This window comes from Haliotis cracherodii, unplaced genomic scaffold (genome assembly GCF_022045235.1).
Source record: "Haliotis cracherodii isolate W230 unplaced genomic scaffold, xgHalCrac1.p SCAF_13, whole genome shotgun sequence".
Taxonomy (NCBI): domain Eukaryota; kingdom Metazoa; phylum Mollusca; class Gastropoda; order Lepetellida; family Haliotidae; genus Haliotis; species Haliotis cracherodii.
Window position 1 is genome coordinate 20,542,606 of NW_027266268.1, and position 22,508 is coordinate 20,565,113.

A 22,508-nucleotide genomic window follows, 5' to 3' on the forward strand; every position below is an offset into this window, starting at 1 on the left:
GCAGCAATTCAATAACGAATGAATGTTATCCGATCTTGATGGATTTTTATAGGGCAAGAAATGGAGGAACGCGTGTGCATTTTAATTTGCACGAAACTCACGTGCTGCGTTTGGGCGATCGGTTTTATTGTCATCTGCTTTGTTTTTTTATCATCAAAATTCCTTTTTGTTAATGTTAAATTTTAGAAACTTTGACAAAAATTACACAGATATTTAAATGACAACTTTTCATCCAATGTTACTTGGGGTGACGTTTCTTTTGCGATTCAGTATATATAATTCGGATTGCGGAAGAGACTTTATATTGGCATAATGCACTAAAAAAAGTAGAACTCCAAACTGTGGACCATGTTTGGAAATATATATATCTTCTAAATGCAGACAAAAACATGTTCTTATCACCTACATCTTGGTAGAACCACATATACGCAAAGCCGTTATTAAACAACATTTGTCTCACACACGATGCCAAATTGACTTTACCAGTCTTATCTTATACTTTAAGCATAACATACGTTTGTCGTATGGGATAGTGATGAAAGCGAAAAGTAACAGATTCATACTTGATTTTTTTCTGACATTGCATTTTCGAATCCACATGGAACTAATTCTATTCGGCGATTATAAATAAGTCTTTTCTTCCATACTTGTATTTTGAGTTACGGTTACTCTTTCAAACAGGGATATAATATGTTATGTTATTTGAGGCCTTGTAAGTGAGAACAATAACATGCATTTCATGTTGGTGAGGTGAGGTTTAACGTCGTTCAAGATTACTGTACTTATATAGCAGCGTCCGCTCACCGTGAGTGTGGTTGCTTGTACTAGTCCGGCCTAATATCCGGTTTCATAGTGCTAACCCACTGAGATACCATGCCGCAGTTTAACACTGATAGCCACTCAAACACAGTATGCTGGCTCACCAGCCGATCAGTCCTTGTTTTAGCCCCTTAATGGCGAGCGCTAGACAGGGTAACAACAAGTACCATCTTTCAACTGCTTTTGGTATGAGTGAGTGAGTTTAACAATATTCCAGCAATCACACGGCGAGGGACACCAGAGGTGCTTCACGCATTGTACCCATGTCGGGAATCGAACCCGGGTCTTCGGCAAGCGCCAGGCGGGTAACAAGTACCATCGTTTAACGTTTTAAGGTACCACAGGGCCGAGGATTGAACTATTGACCATCCGCTCTCCGGGGCAGAATAGGTCCTTTCCAATTCTGTTTTCTCAAATATCATCCAAGGCTTCTTTGTGGTATGCATTTTATTACATTATAAAAAAATAATACATTGAACCCCCGTTAATCCAGACGGTGATGTTCAAATTGAAATCGTCCGGATGAAGGTAAAACCGGATCAACGAATCATTGGTAGGGAGTAAAGACTATGTCTTCGAGGAAGAACGAGAGTAATCTGTACATTGGTTTCTGTGCCGGGCTGATTACTGTCACCCGAAAATCATACTCCTGTCGTTCACTGAGACCTCACACAGAGAGAGGGCGCCACCGATGGTGTTTCTACCCAGTTTGATCTTCAAGTACCGGCCGGTGATTGGCTTCTGACAAGTCATGGTCACCACTTGACCTTGACCTACGGAGCTTGGGTAAGTGCTACAAAGGTGAGGGGTCACGTCGGCACAGATTGACGGGAATTCTTTGTGTACCGTCACGGTCATATTGCGCAGCCACACATCTAACGGTTAGAAAATGAAAATGAAAAATCATAAATGAAAATATACAAGAAGTATATTGAAATAAATAAGGGTCATCCACTACAGTTGATTTAAAAAGGCGGACCATTGAACATTTCCCGAACACGGATTCTGATGTCATTTGATGTTCAAACTATTCCTTACATACTCTTCGCTATACTCCATTCGTTACTATCTGATCAATTGCAGAGTTACGTCCCATATCAGTTCAAGGATTCACTGATTGTGGGTTAAAGTAGTGTAAAATTATTGACCCTGGTTATCATAATCAACGTACAATCTACTAGTCGTATAGTGTACTACTCAAAATCAGTTAAAGAACATTTGATTATTTTCCTATAACACTAGTTAACCAGTCTAGCCATTGGTTTGTCCCTTTCTTCAAGCCAGGAGATGGCGGTTCCCCCGTTTCTTGTAATATGAAAGAATCGGGTGTTCTTTAACTTCTTTTGAGTAGTATTCCTACATTGCTCTGTATTTGTTCTACACACAGATATCTGTAGTACTACATACAGAGATCTGTAGTAGCGTACTCACATTTCTCGTCGTTCCTGTTGCGGATGTAGATTGTGTGGACGGCCACCATCTTCCCAAGATCGATCTGCCACCAGGGGTCGCTGTCTATAGAATCCGCCATTGTCTGAGAACAGGTACTTTTATCCCCATCATTTGCCATTACCGGTGCGGTTTGCGCAGACTCCATGGAACTCTGGATGACCTGCTTGGCGCTCGTAATGCCGATCAGCTGACCTTAATGAAATATTAGAAATCTACTTGAGAAACTTTTAAACTACGGTTACTTTCTTTTACAGAGTGTGACGGAAAACAAAGTAGTGGAGCCATTGCAACTATCGCACGTCTGTGTTAATGTATGGAAGCGTTCCTAAACCGATCTCGTCGCTACGACTATCGCACGTCTGTGTTAAAGTATTGAAGCGTTCCTAAACCGATCGCGTCGCTACGACTATCGCACGTCTGTGTTAATGTATGGACGCGTTCCTGAACCGATCTCGTCGCTACGACTATCGCACGTCTGTGTTAAAGTATGGAAGCGTTCCTAAACCGATCTCGTAGCTACGACTATCGCACGTCTGTGTTAATGTATGGAAGCGTGCCTAAACCGATCTCGTCGCTACGACTATCGCACGTCTGTGTTAAAGTATGGACGCGTTCCTAAACCGATTTCGTCGCTACGACTATCGCACGTCTGTGTTAAAGTATGGACGCGTTCCTTAACCGATCTCGTCGCTACGACTATCGCACGTCTGTGTTAATGTATGGAAGCGTTACTAAACCGATCTCGTCGCTACGAAAGTTGTTTTTTCACTTTGAGTCTCATTTGCTCACCGGGCGTTGGGGTAGTGGTTAAAGCGTTCGCTCGTCACGCAGAAGAACCGGGTTCGATTCCCCACATGGGTACAATAGGTGTTGCCATCCGAATATTGCTGGAATATTGATAGAAAAACGGCGTAAAATCATACTCACTCACTCACTCACTTGCTCACCCCTGAATACCGGATACTACTTGAACACAAATCACACACACACCCACACACAAAAATTATGAATAAAGGGTGCAATTACAAGTAAAATTGCTTTAAAAATATCGGAAAAAATAAACATATAAAGAACATTTTTTAAAATGAGTTCCTGAGTCCCGAAAACCTTCTAAATACCAGTAGACCCCTGAATCGCGCGTACCAACAGGTGTTTGACAGTCTCATGTAGCAGTCTTCGCCCATCGATCCCTTTGGGACATAGGGCTCTAGGCCGTATTTTGTTATGGAAAACTTTTACATTAAGAATGAACAAGTTCACTGTCGTTTCTTTTCTGATTGTTTCCAAGGGCAATACTGTCGTCAATCGATTCCAATCAACAACATACCTTTGACAACTGCCTCGCAGATCGTGAGGACCGCTGGAGTCTTTTTCACAATAGTGATCTTGACATACAGAGCTTGAATGGTGGAGTTGCATTTGATCAGCACTGTAGCCGCTCTGCCGACCGTCCCCGTGTAGTGGAAACACTTGGTAGCTGCCTCATCCGGTGAAGTCGTCGGGTCGTTCATGTACGTTTCAATCACGAAGTCGGACAATCTACGGTCTAAGAGGGTATAAGTTTACAGTGAGTAATCTCGCTTTGCGGTTTCGAATATATCGGGGAAATATGGTATGATTGTGGTTGCAGTGTTAAACAGTTATGCTGAAGACCGGGTTCGAATCCCCTCAATAATTTCAATGTGTGAACCCAATTCTTGGTGTTTCCCCCGTGCTAGAGCAGGAATAGGGGCTTAATTATTCATATAAAGTATCGGGGCAAAAGAAAGTATACACTTGAAAATTGGTTTTACAAACGTTATCATAACATTACTAGGTTGAAAACAGTCGCCAAAACGCTGATCACTTTAGGTCCAAAATAAAAACTCCCCACAATAATTTCAATGTGTGAACCCAATTCTTGGTGTGTCCCCGTGCTAGGGCTGGAATAGGGGCTTAATTATTCATATAAAGTATCGGGGCAAAAGGAAGTATACACTTGAAAATTGGTTTTACAAACGTTATCATAACATTACTAGGTTGAAAACAGTCGCCATAACGCTGATCACTTTAGGTCCAAAATAACAACTGTGTTACCCTTATCAAATTATACTAGTGAGTGAATGAGTATGGTTTTACGCCGCTTTTAGCAATATTCCAGCAATATCACGACGGGGGTCACCAGAAATGGGTTTCACACATTTTACCCATGTGGGAATCGAACCCGGGTTTTCTGCGTGACGAGCGAACGCTTTAACCACTAGGCTACCCCATCGCCCCAAATTATACCAGTACATTACCGTCGAATTACTATTTCTTGTTTGTTTCATTTCTAGCCACCATCAAACATTGATATTTATTCTTTCACTCATTCTTTAACACATGACCAGTACTTTAGCCAAGTAACGTTGTGAAACGTTTGTAATATTTTGGTCAAATATAAGTAAGCATATACCTACTTTTGCCCGGCAGTTTACATGTCGATGTTTTGTGCCATATTCGGGTGAGCTAAAATTTGATCCGATCTAAACAAAAATGTTAATCCGCAGCATGAATGTATTGCATATGCGGTTTTAAAAAGCTATTGATGGCCATGTGTTTGAAGGATACCTCTTACAATATCAATCTCCAAACTTGGTTCCGTCTATACTCACCACAGCAATCTCCTCTATTGGTGAGCTCCACCCCCGTGATGTTGCTAATTCCTTGCAGCTTCAGCAACAGCCAGGGGTTCATCTCCGTGTTGGTGTGAGAACATCCCCGGTTTCCCCAGCGGGGACTCTTGTTGCCGTCCACGGCCCTGCTGGGAACGCCACCCCACCCCACCGAGCTCGCCGTCGCCGTCGTCACCTTCACGGAACCCTTGTCTGGAAACAAGAATAAGTGGATGCCATCGCTAAATCAAGTATTTTTGAAAAATAAAACTCTATCGCTAAATTCAAGAACATATTTTTTAGAAACAGTGAATTCCAGTTCATCAGGACGGAACCGCTCCAAGTGATATTGTCGGTCACTCACTTACCTAGTCCTCGACGTTAAACCCAATTCACTCACTTACCCACTCCTCGGCGTTAAACGCAAACCACTCACCCATGCACTTGCCAATGCCTCGGTGTTAAAACTCACTCACTCACTCACTTACCCAGTCATCAGTGTAAAACCCAACTCACTCACTTACCCAGTCCCCGGCGTTTAATCCAACTCACTCATCTACCCAGTCCTCGGCGTTAACCCCAACTCACTCATCTACCCAGTCCTCGGCGTTAATCACAACTCACTCATCTACCCAGTCCTCAGCGTTAACCCCAACTCGCTCATCTACCCAGTCCTCGGCGTTAACCCCAACTCACTCATCTACCCAGTCCTCGGCGTTAACCCCAACTCACTCATCTACCCAGTCCTCGGCGTTAAACACAACTCACTCATCTACCCAGTCCTCGGCGTTAACCCCAACTCACTCATCTACCCAGTCCTCGGCGTTAACCCCAACTCACTCATCTACCCAGTCCTCGGCGTTAACCCCAAGTCACTCATCTACCCAATCCTCGGAGTTAACCCCAACTCACTCATCTACCCAATCCTCGGCGTTAAACCCAACTCACTCATCTACCCAGTCCTCGGCGTTACACTGACGTACCTGGCGCCCTGTACATGTGTTTCCACATGCCGTATAACATGAGCGCCTGTTGATCCAGCACAGAACATCGGTCTCCCTCGCGCAAAACGGTCTGGTTCACCCCGACGCCAGGTCGCCTAGCAACCTCAGCTCTAAGGTCCTCCATCTGTTTCTCCAACCCTCTTTTGTTCATCTTCTCGATTTCATCCGTCTTCCGTTTAATGGCCACAATGTCCTTCATCTCGGCGTCTAATCTGTTCTTCAACTTCAGCTCTACTTCCCCCAACCTAGTCTTTACCTCAGCATCAGAACGTTCCATTTTCAGTTTCAGGTTGGATATCCACTCATTTGCTTCCTTCAGTCCCGAAACCGCCCTGCTGCAAGACGCTTTCAACTCGTCGAGTTCTTTCAGAGCGGAAGTCGTCTGCTTCGTCTGATTATTCAAATCGATCTCGAGCAGGGCGACCTTGGCGATGAGTGTCTCTACGATATGTTGCATGCTTGAATTGGGCAACTGTAAGTCACCTTCACCAACAGTGGTTACCAAGGTTTTCAGCAAGCCCATGAGTGACTTCTGTTCTTTGCTAGACAGCGTCTTCCAGTTGATGTTCTCCTCATCCAACCTTGACCTTATGCCATCCGCGTTAAGATCACCATCTGCCAACAGATCATCCAAGTCTTCCAAACTCCCAGGATTAGAAAGAACCATCAGCTCGCCATTCTTATCTCGTTCCCTCGTTTTCAGTCTGTAGTTTGGAATATCCTTCTTATCATTCTTGACCTCAGCACAACCAAGGTGGAAAATCACCAGCAGTATCCAGAGTGTGTTCAGGCATCCTTCCACCATCTTGAACGTTCAGCGAATGCAAGGTTGGTGGGAACGATTTGGGTTTTTGCTTGAATATTCTCATATATTTTATCGCCGGATCTGGACTATTGTTTGACGGTTACGGTCGTCAAAGTATTAAGATGTATAGCGTTGCCTTTGATTCATGGAACAATTGTTATCATCACATCGTGTTTCCCTTCAGATGTAATAACACACGCGGCCAAGGTCATGATCTGGAGGTTATTTATCACAGTTTGTATATACATTTGAGAAAAACGAAATTCATCATCTTTCAAAATTCTGTATAATAATAATAAAAGCTAGAAATTAAATCCGATAGGTTTCAGGCACACGCCTAATGGACATAAATATTAGTGAGTGAGTGAGTGAGTGAGTGAGTGAGTTTGGTTTTACGCCTCTGTTAACATTATTACAGTTATATCACGGCGTGTCATATTAATGTGGGAAGAAATTCCTCAGACGTTACCACTTTGGTGAAACCACGAGCTCGGGTATGGTGCTGATAAACTTTGAAACATAATCGGGGCGAACCATAGGTTTCTGGCGCGCCCAAGGGACGCAACTTTGCACAGCGAATCACGGCGCCTTAGACGACTGGGCCTACCGTGCCCCACAGCATATTAGACCATTCTTGACAAACTCGTGTTATTCCGGGACAAGCCGAATAGCTTGCAGGTTACGGAACGGGGGGAGTGGTGGCGGATGCATATTAGACGAATGCCGGTCTGGATTAATACTGCTATGCGGCGTCAGGTAGCAGGCAAACACTTGTTTTTGCCCTACCTTTAGAATACAGTCCCACAAACTTTTCAAACTGGTCACAATACCCTATGAGGTAATTTGTATTATTACCCACGTGGAGAAGATACAGGTTGTAAGATACTAAATCCGTACGTCACACGTGTGTCGTACAAGGTTGACCTTGTTTTATTCGTTTTGATTGGATAACCGTGACCTCTGTCACACCGGGACTACTTTTTTCATTCATAAAAAATCGCGAGACGTCATTCATTTTGCAATTACAAGGCAGAACTGAAGAAATTCATGAGAACGAGAGATATTTACAAACACTTTATTAAACCAAACAAGATAGTCACACGCATCAAATTCAGTTTGCATTCTATATAAGTTATGCATAGAGCTCCTACAGACATATAATCGAGCTAGATCTATAAATCGATTTACAATGTACGACTGCCGATCGAGCGCGTCCCTTGAGCGTGACGCACCCGACCATTTTCGCAACTTTCAATTTGATTTAACGTAAAAGGATAAGCGTGGTGAAATGAAGTCTGTTTAAACTATCTGGACAGATATCTAGACTTACTTGGGATGATCCGGTTGTGCCATCGGTGTCCCCTTTGAAGCGTATGTTGTGGCGCTGTTTCGGGAAGTGTTGTTCATGAATGAACGAATACGACAGCACGACCAGATCACTTAAAGTTCACAGTTCCGATACAAATCATTCGAAAACTCCGTGGAAGTGTGCCTGACTTCTGATTTTGTGGCCCCAAACATCCCAAATGTGAATAGTAACATTCCCTATCTCTAGCGTAAAACGCTGTGAGTGGATCGCGGTTGTCTTTTCTTATTCCGGTGGCGACCTTGCCCTTCGATCGTTCGAAGCTGTCACTGACATGCAAGCAGATTTGAGTTTGTTGATTTCCACGTCTTCAGTAAAGGGTGGTACAGTTAACATGAATGTCTTTGGCGAACAGTCTGATTTCCCTCTTCCAAAATGGTACGGACATGATATAAATTCAGCTGATAGATCAAGGAAACCGAACCATTTTGATTGCACAGACGGGACCCCGGCAGTGTGATGCGTGTGACTGTTGGTCCGATATTCAAAGCGCGGCGCTAATGTGACATTTCAAATTTTCTTATCGGTGTCCTGCGTACTAACAACATGGCGCTTGAATTACCATAAGTTGAAGACTTTCTTCCAAAAGGATCTTGAGCGTCGGTGCTGGTTTGTTTGCAAACAGATCAGCAGGCGCATGTTGTTAATACGTATGCATAAACATGTCAACAATGCCCATATTTGGTCATATACCAATATTCATGCGCAACCAAATTTTGCAACCGGTTTCAGTTTGGTCTGTCAACGAACGCAAGTTGTTATGTATTTACGCTTTAATATATATTTAACGTGGGTAATAAATAAAATACCACACTCATTCTCGTTAGATACCATTTTTACGAAACTCGTGAACTTTCTATGGTATCTGACCTCGCTTTCGCTCGGTCAGATACCATAGAAAGTTCACTCGTTTCGTAAAAATGGTATCTAACGAGAATGAGTGTAGTATTCTCTATGTATTTTGTTGCCAGTCACACTGGCGAAACAATGCCTTGTGACGTCAGGGGTCATCGACTGTGCACAAGCTCCTCTCAGTGATCTATCATCTCCACATGTAATGTCGTTGCATAAGACCAACGATGTTGAGAGTTTTGAATATTTGTTTACTAAATATAGCCTGCGGCGGCTCATTTTATAGCAAGCGCTCGTTTATGAAAGCACTTATATTTTCAATATGTTTTTAATTTTGTTTTTTCCTTAATTCAAATAGCTAAAATGATCATAAATGGGAACTAATATACATATATTATATTTTAGATTCATTATTGTTCAATAATATGCACAGGAATGCATTGTTTCAGATATATTATATTGGCACTGAACACATCCAAATCTCGCCGGTACTCACTGACAGGTAAGTGCTGAATGGTAGGTAAGTGCTCAATGAAAGTAAGTGCTCATTGACACGTAATTTCCCAGTGGTATGTAGTGCTGAATGGTAGGTAAGTTCTGAATTGTAGTTAAGTGCTGAATGGTAGGCAAGTGCTGAATGGTAGTTAAGTGCTGAATGGTAGTTAAGTGGTGAATGGTAGTTGAGTGCTGAATCGTAGGTAAGTTCTGAATGGTAGCTAAGTGCTGAATGGTAGGTAAGTGCTGAATGGCAGGTAAGTTGCCACTGACAGGTAAGTGCTGAATGGTAGTTAAGTGCTGAATGGTAGTTAAGTGCTGAATGGTAGTTGAGTGCTGAATCGTAGGTAAGTTCTGAATGGTAGCTAAGTGCTGAATGGTAGGTAAGTGCTGAATGGCAGGTAAGTTGCCACTGACAGGTAAGTGCTGAAAGGCAGGTAAGTGCTGAATGGTAGGTAACTGCTCATCGACAGGTAAATGCTCAATGGTAGATAAGTGCTGAATGGTAGGTAAGTGCTGAATGGTAGATAAGTGCTGAATGGTAGTTGAGTGCTGAATGGTAGGTAAGTTCTGAATTGTAGTTAAGTGCTGAATGGTAGGCAAGTGCTGAATGGTAGTTAAGTGCTGAATGGTAGTTAAGTGCTGAATGGTAGTTGAGTGCTGAATCGTAGGTAAGTTCTGAATGGTAGCTAAGTGCTGAATGGCAGGTAAGTTGTCACTGACAGGTAAGTGCTGAATGGCAGGTAAGTTGCCACTGACAGGTAAGTGCTGAAAGGCAGGTAAGTGCTGAATGGTAGGTAAGTTGTCACTGACACGTAAGTGCTGAATGATAGGTAACTGCTCATTGACAGGTAAATGCTCAATGGTAGATAAGTGCTGAATGGTAGGTAAGTGCTGAATGGTAGGTATGTGCTCAATGACAGATAAGTGCTCAATGACAGGTAAGTGCTGAATGGTAGGTAAGTGCTGAATGGTAGGTAAGTGCTGAATGGTAGATAATTGCTGAATGGTAGTTAAGTGCTGAATGGTAGATAATTGCTCATTGACAGGTAAATGCTCAATGACAGATAAGTGCTCAATGACAGGTAAGTGCTGAATGGTAGGTAAGTGCTGAATGGGAGGTAAGTGCTGAATGGTAGATAATTGCTCACTGACAGATAAGTGCTCAATGGTAGATAAGTGCTGAATAATTGCTGAATTGTAGTTAAGTGCTCATTTGCAGGTAACTGCTCATTGACAGGTAAGTCCTCAATGGTAGATAGGTGCTGAATGCTAGGTAAGTGCTGAATGGCAGGTAAGTGCTGAATTGCAGGTAAGTTGTCACTGATACGTAAGTGCTGAATGGTAGGTAAGTGCTGAAAGGTAGGTAACTGCCCATTGACAGGTAAATGCTGAATGGTAGATAAGTGCTGAATAGTAGGTAAGTGCTCAATGGTAGATAAGTGCTGAATGCTAGGTAAGTGTTGAATGGTAGTTAAGTGCTCAATGGCAGGTAAATGCTCACTGACAGGTAAGTGCTCAGTCTTAGGTAAGTGCTCACTGACATGTAAGTGCTTAGTGATAGGTAAGTGCTCAATAGTTCGTACCTACAAAGTGACTACAATAACAGAAATACGACACACACACAGAGTATGAATCTTAGGAAGAAGATTAAAAGTCGATGCACAAACAGTGACGTGCCTAGTGAACGCTGCAGCCAGAGTACCACCCCCTCTATCTCTCCCATACATCCACACACACCAACACACACCCAACCCCAGGGGTTTGTGTCTCGACTACTAAAGAATGCTCTTAACTCGCAAGGGATCACCCCCTAGAAAGTCTGTAAATTTCCCACCAGTCCCTTGATATTCCTCACATCATAATTGTCCTGCAATCAGGTCTGCGGATGAGTACATTTGTTTCAGCGAGGCTTTGAGCTGCGTTTCAGTTACACCTTTCATACTCTGTCAGCTCAGTGTAAAAAGTACTGCAATAGAAAGCAATACAAGTCGAAGAATTTTACCATTTTGATGAAAAACATACGACGGATATGGAGCTCACAGTCTGGTATTCGAACCCACGACCACTAAGGGGCGTAGGGTTTCGGCAACTCATTGGCCGATCTAACTGGTTTATAGACTTACATGAAGTCACACAGCCCAGCTGGGAAAAATGAACATGACAACATTGTTGACTGCGTAGGCATGTGATAAGATCTTTCTCAACCTGAAGGTGAATGTTAGGACGTGTAGTATTTGGGTTAAGTGACAGTTTGGAACAATGCCGACGCTGATTGCATTAATCAATGTCAAAGTACAAGGTTAACGAACCACAAGGACCGTAGAAGTTATACACAGCAGAGTGGTTTCTAGGTTTATAAACTGATAAAAACAAGGGACCATAGAAATAATTGAAATGAATGTGAGTGAGTGAGTGAGTGAGTGAGTGAGTGAGTGAGTTGGGTTTAACGCCGCTTTTAACAGTATTCCAGTATCGCGGCGTGTCAGCTTGATATGGGAGGAAAGCCCGAAGTACGTGGTGCAGATCTTAGACGTTTATCACATCGGTGAAACCCACGAGCGCGGGTATGGTGCTGACAAACCTAGAAACATAATCGGGGCGAACCGGGATTCGAACCCACAATCATAGGTTTCTGGCGTGCCCAAGGGACGCAACTCTGCACAGCGAATCGCGGCGCCTTAAGCCCTGTTTATTGACCTTTTTCACATTTTTGCCATCTTGGATCGAAAACGAGGCTTGGAGAGCATAGCTCCATGCAGTGTGAGTCGCATCAGCTGATAGGGAACAGACAGCATGTTGTGCATTTCACTGGTGGACATTTCAAAAAAAAAAAAAAATGGTATCCTCTGTATCTAATACATAAGATATTTCACATTTAATCGTGAGGTCCAACTAAAATATGCCTGTAATACACTGGAATTTGCATTTTGCTGTCAGGATCCCGGAAGTGAATGGAAAAGTGCATTTCGAGATACGTATTTCAGAAATAGATTGTTTTATCATAACCTCGTCGGCATATAGGTACAATGTGACAGTACATTCAATGACAGAAGTTTGGTATCGTAAATAAACCGCATAACATGAAACACGTCAGTGTACTTTTGCAAAATTGCTCAGTAAATGCGTGGCTTGGCGAACTCGAGATCAAGATCGAGATCATGTTTATTTCACGTTTCATAGTGGTGTTTGCTGCACAACGCGCTATCGTTTTGCCATGAGTCCAGTTGACAAAAGACACTTTTTCTGCTATGATTTTCATTTTAACATATTACAATGTTAATTATGAAAATAATTCGTGAGTCAAAATAAATATTCAGAAGGGGCGATAACTCTATTCAGTGTGTACAATAAACAGATGATACTTTACTTGTTCTTCAAACATCACTTACTTAACTGATTACTGCCGATTGAGATTGCACCGTGCACGACAAAAGTAATAATGTGTGAACTGTTTAAAACAAGTTAAAGGAAACTAAAAATTGATAAATATAATTAAGGCATGATATTGAAGAAATATAAGAATTGATACAACTATCAACTTCTTGAACACCCTTACCTAATCCTGTATGATGATAGGTAATTGTATATCAAAAGGAAGCTACTAATACATTTATCCTGAATAGTTTGAAAATGTCTTGATCAGATATGAGTACAAATAAAATAACAAAAGATAAAAAGGAATCAACTTCAATTGGTAATCAAGCCAAGATAAAATATATGTATTGGTACAAATTATGTTGATGGAACAATCTGGATTTCTCATATTTAACAAAGAAAAACAAACTAAAATTTTCAAATCTTTATTTCTCACAATATAAGTTTTCAAAACTTAACATGGACTGGGTGTCTTTGTCAGTCAAAAGCACCTAATTAAATTCCAGGAGAAAATACTTTTCTTGCTTGTAAACAAATGGTACAATGTGCTTTTTAAGTGTCTGATAAATATTGGCCATGTTGTTTTGTGAGTGAATAAGGCTTTTCACTTCCTCGTCCTTTGACAGGATGCACATTGTAACCATTGTGTTACTGTCAGCGGAAAGCTCCTCCAGACATCCGTCACCCGGATACTAGTACTTCATTGTGGCTACTCGCTGGCCTGAAATGAATAATTCAATAATATTGTAATAATATTCCTACTTCAATAACATTTTTTATAAACAATGCTTATTCACCTTCTCTCAAAATATTGCTTATTTAGAAAACAACATTCTTCTGAAATAGAGAAGTTTAAGGAAAATTAATCACAGTGTGTAACATTTGCTACTTTAGAACAATCTTGAAGGCATCAATTCATCTGATATGTCTAAAACTCAAACAGTATATTCTTTGTAAACAGTAAACTCAACAGATGCATCAATTTAATGACAGTGTACTACAGCTCTTTATATCAATGTCACACAGAAATTCACTCTTGTTTTAACGAAACACGTTTTGATATTTGTATTACCTGTATGTATTTAATCATGAAATACTTTGTTTAGTCTGACCATGCTGAAAACATACTTTCGCTAGAGTGAAATAATTAAGATTTGTATTAAAATCAGGTGAAATATCACGTTTTGTCACACCTACAGTCAGTCTGCCTCATTGACACTATGGTTTTCTGAGTAAGGTCATGAAGATCACAAAGAAAATATAAGACTTGAATTTATTTTGTCAAATGCAATGTTTATCTCTTCATGTGGTTTACTAAAGTTGATATCTTGACTTGAAAATATTAACTTTGTCAGATCACAAGATGAGATATTATTAAACATATTTTATTGTCCAAAAAGACAAAGGGATTGGGCACAAGGGCAGCACTTATTACCGCCTTCTCCCTATATACAGTTATACATAATATTCCATAATGAAAATGAACAATTTACAGTTGAAACTTCACATTGTGGAAACATAGTGCACAATATATATACAGTGCTCATATGAAGGATATGTACAATGTGCTTGAAAGTGAAGACAGTGTGCATCTCATACATATCCTAATATTATACATTTTAGTGTTGAATATAGATTTAACAATATTAATGATTAACAGTTTGGAAACAATACTATGCTAGCTACTGAATCTGTTAGTCGTTTCTATAAAGTTGTGTACAGACAAGAATATTTTTGTATTCAGGAAAACATCTAAGTTTGGATCACCAAAAAGAATACTATGTAGAGTTTTTTGTCCTCCAAGATTATCGATAGCTGTCAGTAATGTCTCCCTAAAATCATCATATAAGGTACATTCGAAGAAGAAATGGAATGAATTTTCACAAGGAGCATGCTATACAAAGAGCATGAGATAAATTCATGCTATCATCGTTATTTGACAAGGAAAACAAATTTCTTCTATGTATTTATATTTTTTTATTTTTCTCGTTTTGATTGAATTATAAAAAAATATCAAAATAATCACACCACTTGACTTGATTGAAATAAACTAAAGTTCTAAAGATTGTTATCAATAGTAAAATATTACATCATAACAATATAATTATTGCAAAATGACACAGTAAACTATATTCTTACATATAAATTGATATGATAAATAATCAATAATACATGGCAATTGCTTGCACAAAAGAAATCTTTTTGTTTTAAAAGTTCCAAAACATGTTTGTGGACATAAAATCAGATGGGTTTCACAATTAAACAAAGGGAATTAATGAGTTATGATTGCAAGACGCATGGGAATAAAAAATAATTCTGTTTATACTTTAAGTTTTTAGTAATGTCAATATCAATTTATGCATTTGAAATATTTGAATACAAACTGTTAAAGAGTTATCTGTTTCTGTAAATTATATAAAGATCACATGTTGATTGAACATTTACTGGACATTAATTAGTTGAGTTTTTGTTCATTTCATGACATGATTAAATTTGTGCAGTAAAGTAAATATCATTTTGGTAGAAATATTAAAATTGCAGATCAAACTGCACTTTACTTCAAATATTTACACACCCTTTATGTAATGATTCAGTTGAAATATTACACCTCATGCTATCTAATCTGACAACATTGACAATCAAAATAACAACTGTTCACAATCACAACAGCACAAGTAGATCTAGAGGTCTAATATTTTATTGGACTGCATTTGATTCCATTACAATTTACATCAAATACGCAACTGATGCAAAATTCTGATTTGTTACGATTGTAAATTCTCAGTAGGTTACAATTTGATACATTATATCAACATATCAATTAAGTTAGTTTCTGACATATATCTAGATATGGTCAAAAGGTGAATATTTCGACTTCAAATACAACCCGCAAAGTTATTTAAACTCACAATAAATAGTTTGGCTTAATGGTGTGTAAACAATTAATTATTCTTTACAAGATTTCAGTAGCATTTGTATTAAGTCTGTTCAGCTACCATAACTGCACTGGGAGTTAGGTGGTCATGGATATTTTAAATTGAAATCACAACAGAACGGCCAGACTCAAATTTATATCGGTAAGGAGACCAGATAACAGTAGAATAGTTTGTCAATAAGAATAATGTTCAATACTTACGATAAATGTACCGGGATGGTTAAATTGTCACAGTTTGTCCCGATTGCGTGCCTTGTTTCCGTGTGTTTCATGTGCTATCCAGCCTTCACCTTCTGCTCTCCAAGCCTCGCTTTCAAACCGGAAGTAGCGAAGTGTGAAAAAGGTCAATACGGCGACATTTGAACACGTGTGTATTTTTTGCATATGTGATCAAATGCAAATGTGAGCAAATTTGACCGTATGGACGATTTACTCATGCAGATTTGACTCATATGAGTATACTGGGGCTAGGTGCAAATTTGCTACAACCTGTGAGTATATGGAGTTTAGATGTGTATGTTTTGCTACCGTGAGCAAATTTGGTAGTATGGACGCGTAGCAAATTTACATACAGTAAGTATATTTCACTTAAGGATTGACTGTGTATTTTTTTCGGTTCATTGAGGTATGAATCGAAAAACCGATGTGCAAACTTTTGTAAGAATCCGCTACGCGGATTCATACAGTTTGCACATCGGTTTTTCGATTCATACCTCAATGAACCGAAAAAAATACACAGTCAATGCTTATAATTAAATTCGACAACGTAAAACATGTTTTATCTACAATAGTTTAACCCAAAACAGTTGCATATATCAAAACAGACAAAAGTGACGGCATTGATGAACATTCCAGGTGTAGGACTACATACAGTGGCGTGACATGAATCAGGTGATCGTTTAATTTATGCACATAACTTGACACGCCTACACAGTCAGTAGCCAATCAACGGAGAGTGGGATTAAAACAATGTTCATTTGACCTGTCAATTAAGGCAAGAGGCGAAAAGACTTGCAACAGTCAGACTGTAACGAACCGGAAGAAATATGTCCGAGAGAAGGCGGCTGTTTCAAATAACATGGTCATTTACTGCGTGATTCAAACATTACTTCTCTGATTACGGTAAAACAGTTGGAGAAATGCTAATTAGAAATGAAACGCGAAGACATGAAAGTTGAACCGAGGCGAGCGGGAAAAAAAACTGGCGAGCGAGCCTGCACGTTTGCTGTTGCATTCATTCTCGGCCTTCGGTTTCAAAGGGTAGTTTGGACAATGAATATGCATGAAAGTCGCTAAATGTCCAGTGCATGACGATACGCGTGAGCAGAAAGGGAATTCCCTCGACTGTAATATTGGGATTCCCCGACATTCCGCAGTAATAAAAGTAGTGCGCAGCGGTGGGCGTGGCTTAATTTTTTACATTCATTGGGAAATGAATGCAATAACACGTGACCAATTCAGGTAATCAGAATGCAGGAATTTCCATGAACACAACGAAAATTTAATTATAACTTATTGCATAATATCTATTTTAAGTGCGTGTTATTGGCAACGCTTAATCCTCATTGGTAAAAAAATAATACCAGTTGATGTCTAGACTTCAAACAGACCAGACAGGCAAAAATGGCTAGCAGAAAAGGAACGAATGAGGGCAAAAAACGTGGGTCTGCATGAAGCAACGATGAAACGAGATGTTTTTTAGGAATATGGGAAGAGAATTGTATTGAAGAAAACTTGAAAACCCCAAAACAAATAATGGGTCTATTTATAAAACGGTTGCAAGCGAAATGGCTGAGAAAGGTTTCGAGAAAACACCAGGTCAATGTAAAGTACGCATTCATACTCTAAAAAGATTGTACAGAGAATGTGAAACAACCATGAAAAAGAGTGGTAAGGGTAGGAAAACCTGCAAATTCTTCGAAGAACTGGACACTCTTGGAAACAGACCAGTATCACCGCCGCTGAAAGTGATCAATACTTTAAGGAAGAAAGCTGGACTCGAAGAAGCTGATGAAAGTAATTATGATGATAACGATTATGGGGACATTCCACAGTCTGTCAACGATGATCTCAGTAACATTACACCTCCTGAGAGAGAAGATGGTCACATAAAGGAGAGGGAGTCGTCAGACCCAAAAGACAAAAAGGATGAAGGATTGGTAGAAAAAAAGGAAGAAAGAAGAATCAGCTGACAAAGTGAAGAGCGAAAAGAAGAGGATGCGAAAGACAAGGTTGGAAGTTGCACTGAAGTCAGTCATGGATGGATTTGGTGCAGCCAATGAGAAAGCAGAGGACAAAGTCATGGATATTGAAAGACGAAAAGCAAAAAGAAGTACATTGGAGAAGCAAAAACTCGACTTGGAAAAGGCGAAATTAGAATCAGAGGAAAGACAGAAGAGGGAGGAACTTCAACTCAACATGATGAAGATGATTATGGGAGCAATCGACCAACGACAGGCAGGGCAACCACATTCAATGGCTTCATCCCCTGTGAGCACGAGTCATATGCATTCTGGTGAATGTCAAGTTTACAAAGGTCAAGGTCCTTCCTCACTCTCGTATTCAAGTCATGGTCAGTCTTCTGGCTCTAACCCTTCATGGTCATCTACAGACACAGACAAGCAAGAAGAAGGCACATTTTTCAGTCTGTGAAGACCTGTATTCCTGTGATGAATTAAGGACACAACATGCATTTACATACAGAGCAGTAAAAAAAACCCTGCAAGTTATGCGGAAACAAACTTTATTTTGATTTGTGAAAACGTTTTATATTTGGTGATTTACACTTCACGTTGAAACTTTAAATTTATTACGGTTTCTTTACTTGCACAAGGCTGTGCGAGATGATCATGTAAAAATCACATGAAAGCAAAAAAGGTTGAAAACGTATAACTCTCTGTCATTCTCGAATATGCGCTTGCATATATGGTGTCGTATTTTGTTTGTTTAAGGTCATTTGAGATAAATATTACTTCCTGCTCTAGCCTACCAACTGTCGTTTTTTTTAAACAGTCTCCCATCATCAAGGTTGGGGGCAGATTTTCTACTGACCTCAAATGTTTTCTCAAGCAAATGAACAGATGTACGTATGCGTTGTGTATTTGTATGCGTTGGTGTTAGATATTTAACTGTTCCCGCCATATGGCGTTATGCTTCCTGAAAACACGATTTAACACTTTTTTTACCCCCATCAGCAAAACATCACCAGAATCAGGGTATGAAACTCCCAAAAATTTCAGTCAGACCACAGGCCTGGCTAGCTGAAATACTTGCCAGCCCTGACCAAAACCTGCCTGCCCACAATAATCATATGTTTCTCAGGATAAGCTAACAGGGTTTCTTTTTGGTTACATTTTATCATTCATCTTTACATGTGAATTAATGATTATCATCGGGAAATATTTATAATATTGTCACATATGAAATATAACCAGACCGTCGGGCAGGGGGATTTGAAAATCTGGCAGCCCAAGTTGAAATCAACCCGTTGGACGGCCGGGCAGGCAGGTAATTCGAACACTGGAATAGGGTACTACTCAAAAGAAGTTAAAGAACTGTAACTCCGTTCCAATACCCACCAGCCATGACAGATCAAGTAGTCATGAAAATATCAGGTGTCCTTTAACTTCTTTTGCGAAGTATATATCCTAGTGTCATTAAGAAAGATGATGGAAGAATGCAATGGCCAGACTGAGTCATGACCTCTACCCGACAGCGCACGTCTGGGACATGATCTGGAAACTTGTATGCCGACGTCAAAGGCCATCCGCTACGTTAGCCAAACTGGCCAGCCTCAGCACGAAGTGTGGAGAAGACTCCCTTAAATTGTCATTGGGAGATTGGTTCGGACCATACCAGTCCGTATAAACGAATGTATGACCAATCGTGGTGCATGACCCATTATTGATCACGCCATCTCAAACGTTCATTATGACTAAACAGTATATGCTCTCAAAAAAGAGTAGGGAATCATGAAATTGTAGATGTTATGAACTGAGGGGCGGTCGGGTAGCCTAGTGGTTAAAGTGTTCGCTCGTCACGTCGAAGACCCGTGTTCGATTCCCGACATGGGTACAATGTGTGAAGCCCATTTCTGGTGTCCCCCGCTGGAATATTGCTAAAAGCGGCGTAAAACCGTTCTCATTCACTATGATCTGACGTCAGGAGAAAGATCGGCTTTGAAAATGACTGACAGAGATTTATTTGCACGTGAACCATGCAGTGGGGAGGACGTCATTCTTGACACTTCAGCGAAAGATCGTCAAATCGATCTGAGCCAATGGCGTTGCTCATTTTCATTATCCATGCATGTACTCTCTACTCTTGCTTTAATTACAATTCGTCTGCAACGTGATGAACCTCCAATGGCTTTTGGCATACTCCGAAATGGCGGAACTGAGAGAGAGGCATCAATCTCATTTAAATCAGATCTTAATTCTCGCTACCGCTAAACAAAGATCTGAGGACATCCCATTACGAGTCACTTCAGACCGGCCTTGCGCGAACTTTGACCGACCAATGGAATGACCTGTCAGAAGACAGCTTTCTCGTGCTTTAAGGCACTAATTTTAAATTGGCGACTATGCTTCGAAACGTAATTTGACATCTTCTCGATTACAAATTTGAAACCTGAACAAAAGATCATCCTGGAATGGCTAATAGATGGTCTAGATGTATGGATTCAGTCGTTAAACCCGTAACTATTGTTCGGAGTTAAAGTTTTCGAGGTTGCATGATTAGAAATCACGTTTCGACTGTCACTTTTATAATCTGGTAAGCGATGCTCTGATTGGTCGGATGAAGGTCGTTCTGGCGTGACCTATTGGGATGTCCTCTGATCTTTGTTTAGCGGTAGCGAGAACTGAGGTCTGATTTTAATGAGATTGCGAGAGGTATCAGTACAGTTCATGGTTGTGTGGATAATCGTGTCTAGAGCGATAGCTATATCTTGTTTCCGTCTGTTGACAGGAGACTCATTATTATACCTTATTTATTATTCATTACATTCATTTAAACAGTTTATAATCAATGCTAGTTATATTTTTAAACCAATGTACGTAATAACGTAGGTTCAGTGGGACGAGGGGAGATAACTGACACAGTTAGTCAACAGAAACTTGTACTTCCGCTGTTTTGACTCAGATGACCTGAGAAGTATTTGCTCCCAGATTTACCAAATCAGTAGTACGTAAAGTTTGATTTAAGATTTTCGAGTGTTCAGCAAATATCACTAAATGGCGATGAAGAGAACAAGAACGATGTTTATCTGAGAGGATTCTTCAAACACACGTTTGAGTGTTGGCTAAAAAGCTCTGATCCTCGTACACAACCAGGCAGCATATTCCTGCAGGGATCAAAGTGGCAACGTGTTCTGGACAAAATTGGCTGAGCTTGCGACGACGTTCATACAATGTTTGGCCCTCACTCTATAAAGGTTCATACTCCAATGAATTCACACAGAGTAAAAGTCAATTCTTATAATGTTTTTGTATCACTGTCACCTCGAAGGATATAGCGCTGGATCTATACACAATTTTATTCAAAGTGGTACGAGTGACTTTAGTTTACACTGACAGCCATACAACAAACATTTGTATCACGTAATAAAATAGTTCCTGAAAATGAGAGGTGACGTGAGAGTATATGTGCTCAACTTGCTTTACGGGAACATCTGTTGTTGTTTGTTTACAAGGAATGTATTCAAATAACATCATTATTGGATCAGAAAGGTGTGTTAAGAACTACCTCAGTTAGTCAGTCACAATGACAGCGCGTCGTAATACATCAAGTACAAGACGAAAAATGGCCGACACGATAAACGAAGCTGTTCTTGAACCCGTGGTGGTTACATGTTGATCAATTGGTCGATCATTGAAAGGTGATTATAAAGATGTGTCAAAACAGATACTAATATAAATTTATAGGTCGCTATTGACTGTCACTGTCAGTCTAGACATGGCTCGAGTCGATACTACGATAGTTTGGATATGGATGTCTTCGTTTCGTTCATTAGAATGGGTCGGAGCGAGCATATTCGTGAACGATCATAGAGTAGGGTCTCGGAAACAACGCTTCTCTAAGTATTTTGTGCTAGGTTCAGTAAGGAATTCCCAGGAGTTTTCTCGGGAATGTGGAAGTAGTCCGTCAGTGTTTACGTCATTTCAAGAATACGGTCTCGTGAAAAAGGTATGAACGTCAAATTGTGTCGCTCATACACTTCTGAACGTAACTTTCGCGGTCATGAGTAGGGCTGGGAAGGGTAACTCGGATACATGGGTCGGGTGGGTCCTGAGTAGGACTCGGGTACCCACAGGACTACCCTGACCCGTGGTTAGTCACGTGATATATTGTTAAATGACAAAAATTATCTAAAACTCTATTGTCACACTACAAGTCACTAATGTTCCCATTTCTTTCTGACAATGCGCCCATTCCTTCTGACTTTTATATGTTTGAATAAAGATAAAACTTCATGCAGTAAACTTCAGTGTATGCATGACCGGATCGTTTTACACGTGTATCTAAATACATTTTGCCAGGGCTACGGTCAAACGTTTCCAAATCGGACAGTTTGTACCTATCTCTAAATATCCGACCTCGGCAATGTCGGGACAACTCCATTTTATGTAGAGGGGGGTTAACTTTGGTATTTTCTATTATCTACACCTTTTCTTCCAATACCGATTGTCATATCCGATGGTTCGGTCATTGCGTTCATTTGCGCTGTCCAGACACATCTATCGGGAACAACTCACTACACACTTCCCTC

General features: G+C 40.4%; 1 protein-coding gene across 1 annotated transcript; it reads right to left on the reverse strand.

Annotated features, from left to right (window-relative positions):
- Positions 1-1,449: 1,449 nt before the first annotated feature.
- Positions 1,450-6,713, reverse strand: LOC139459723 (uncharacterized). Its single transcript, XM_071241367.1, has 5 exons — positions 5,888-6,713; positions 4,905-5,117; positions 3,599-3,817; positions 2,251-2,463; positions 1,450-1,694 (listed from the first exon to the last, which is right to left on the reverse strand). Exons 1-5 carry the CDS (start codon positions 6,711-6,713, stop codon positions 1,450-1,452), a joined length of 1,716 nt encoding a protein of 571 aa, XP_071097468.1.
- Between the last annotated feature and the right edge of the window lie 15,795 nt (positions 6,714-22,508).

Bases quoted from the DNA above. Each gene is read 5' to 3' on its own strand.
- LOC139459723 (XM_071241367.1), bottom strand. From the start codon at position 6,713: ATGGTGGAAGGATGCCTGAACACACTCTGGATACTGCTGGTGATTTTC. The intron at 5,118-5,887 runs GTACGTCAGTGT...TCTTGTTTCCAG, and splicing joins ACACATGTACAGGGCGCCAG to ACAAGGGTTCCGTGAAGGTG. The intron at 1,695-2,250 runs GTGAGTACGCTA...TCTAACCGTTAG, and splicing joins CAACAGGAACGACGAGAAAT to ATGTGTGGCTGCGCAATATG.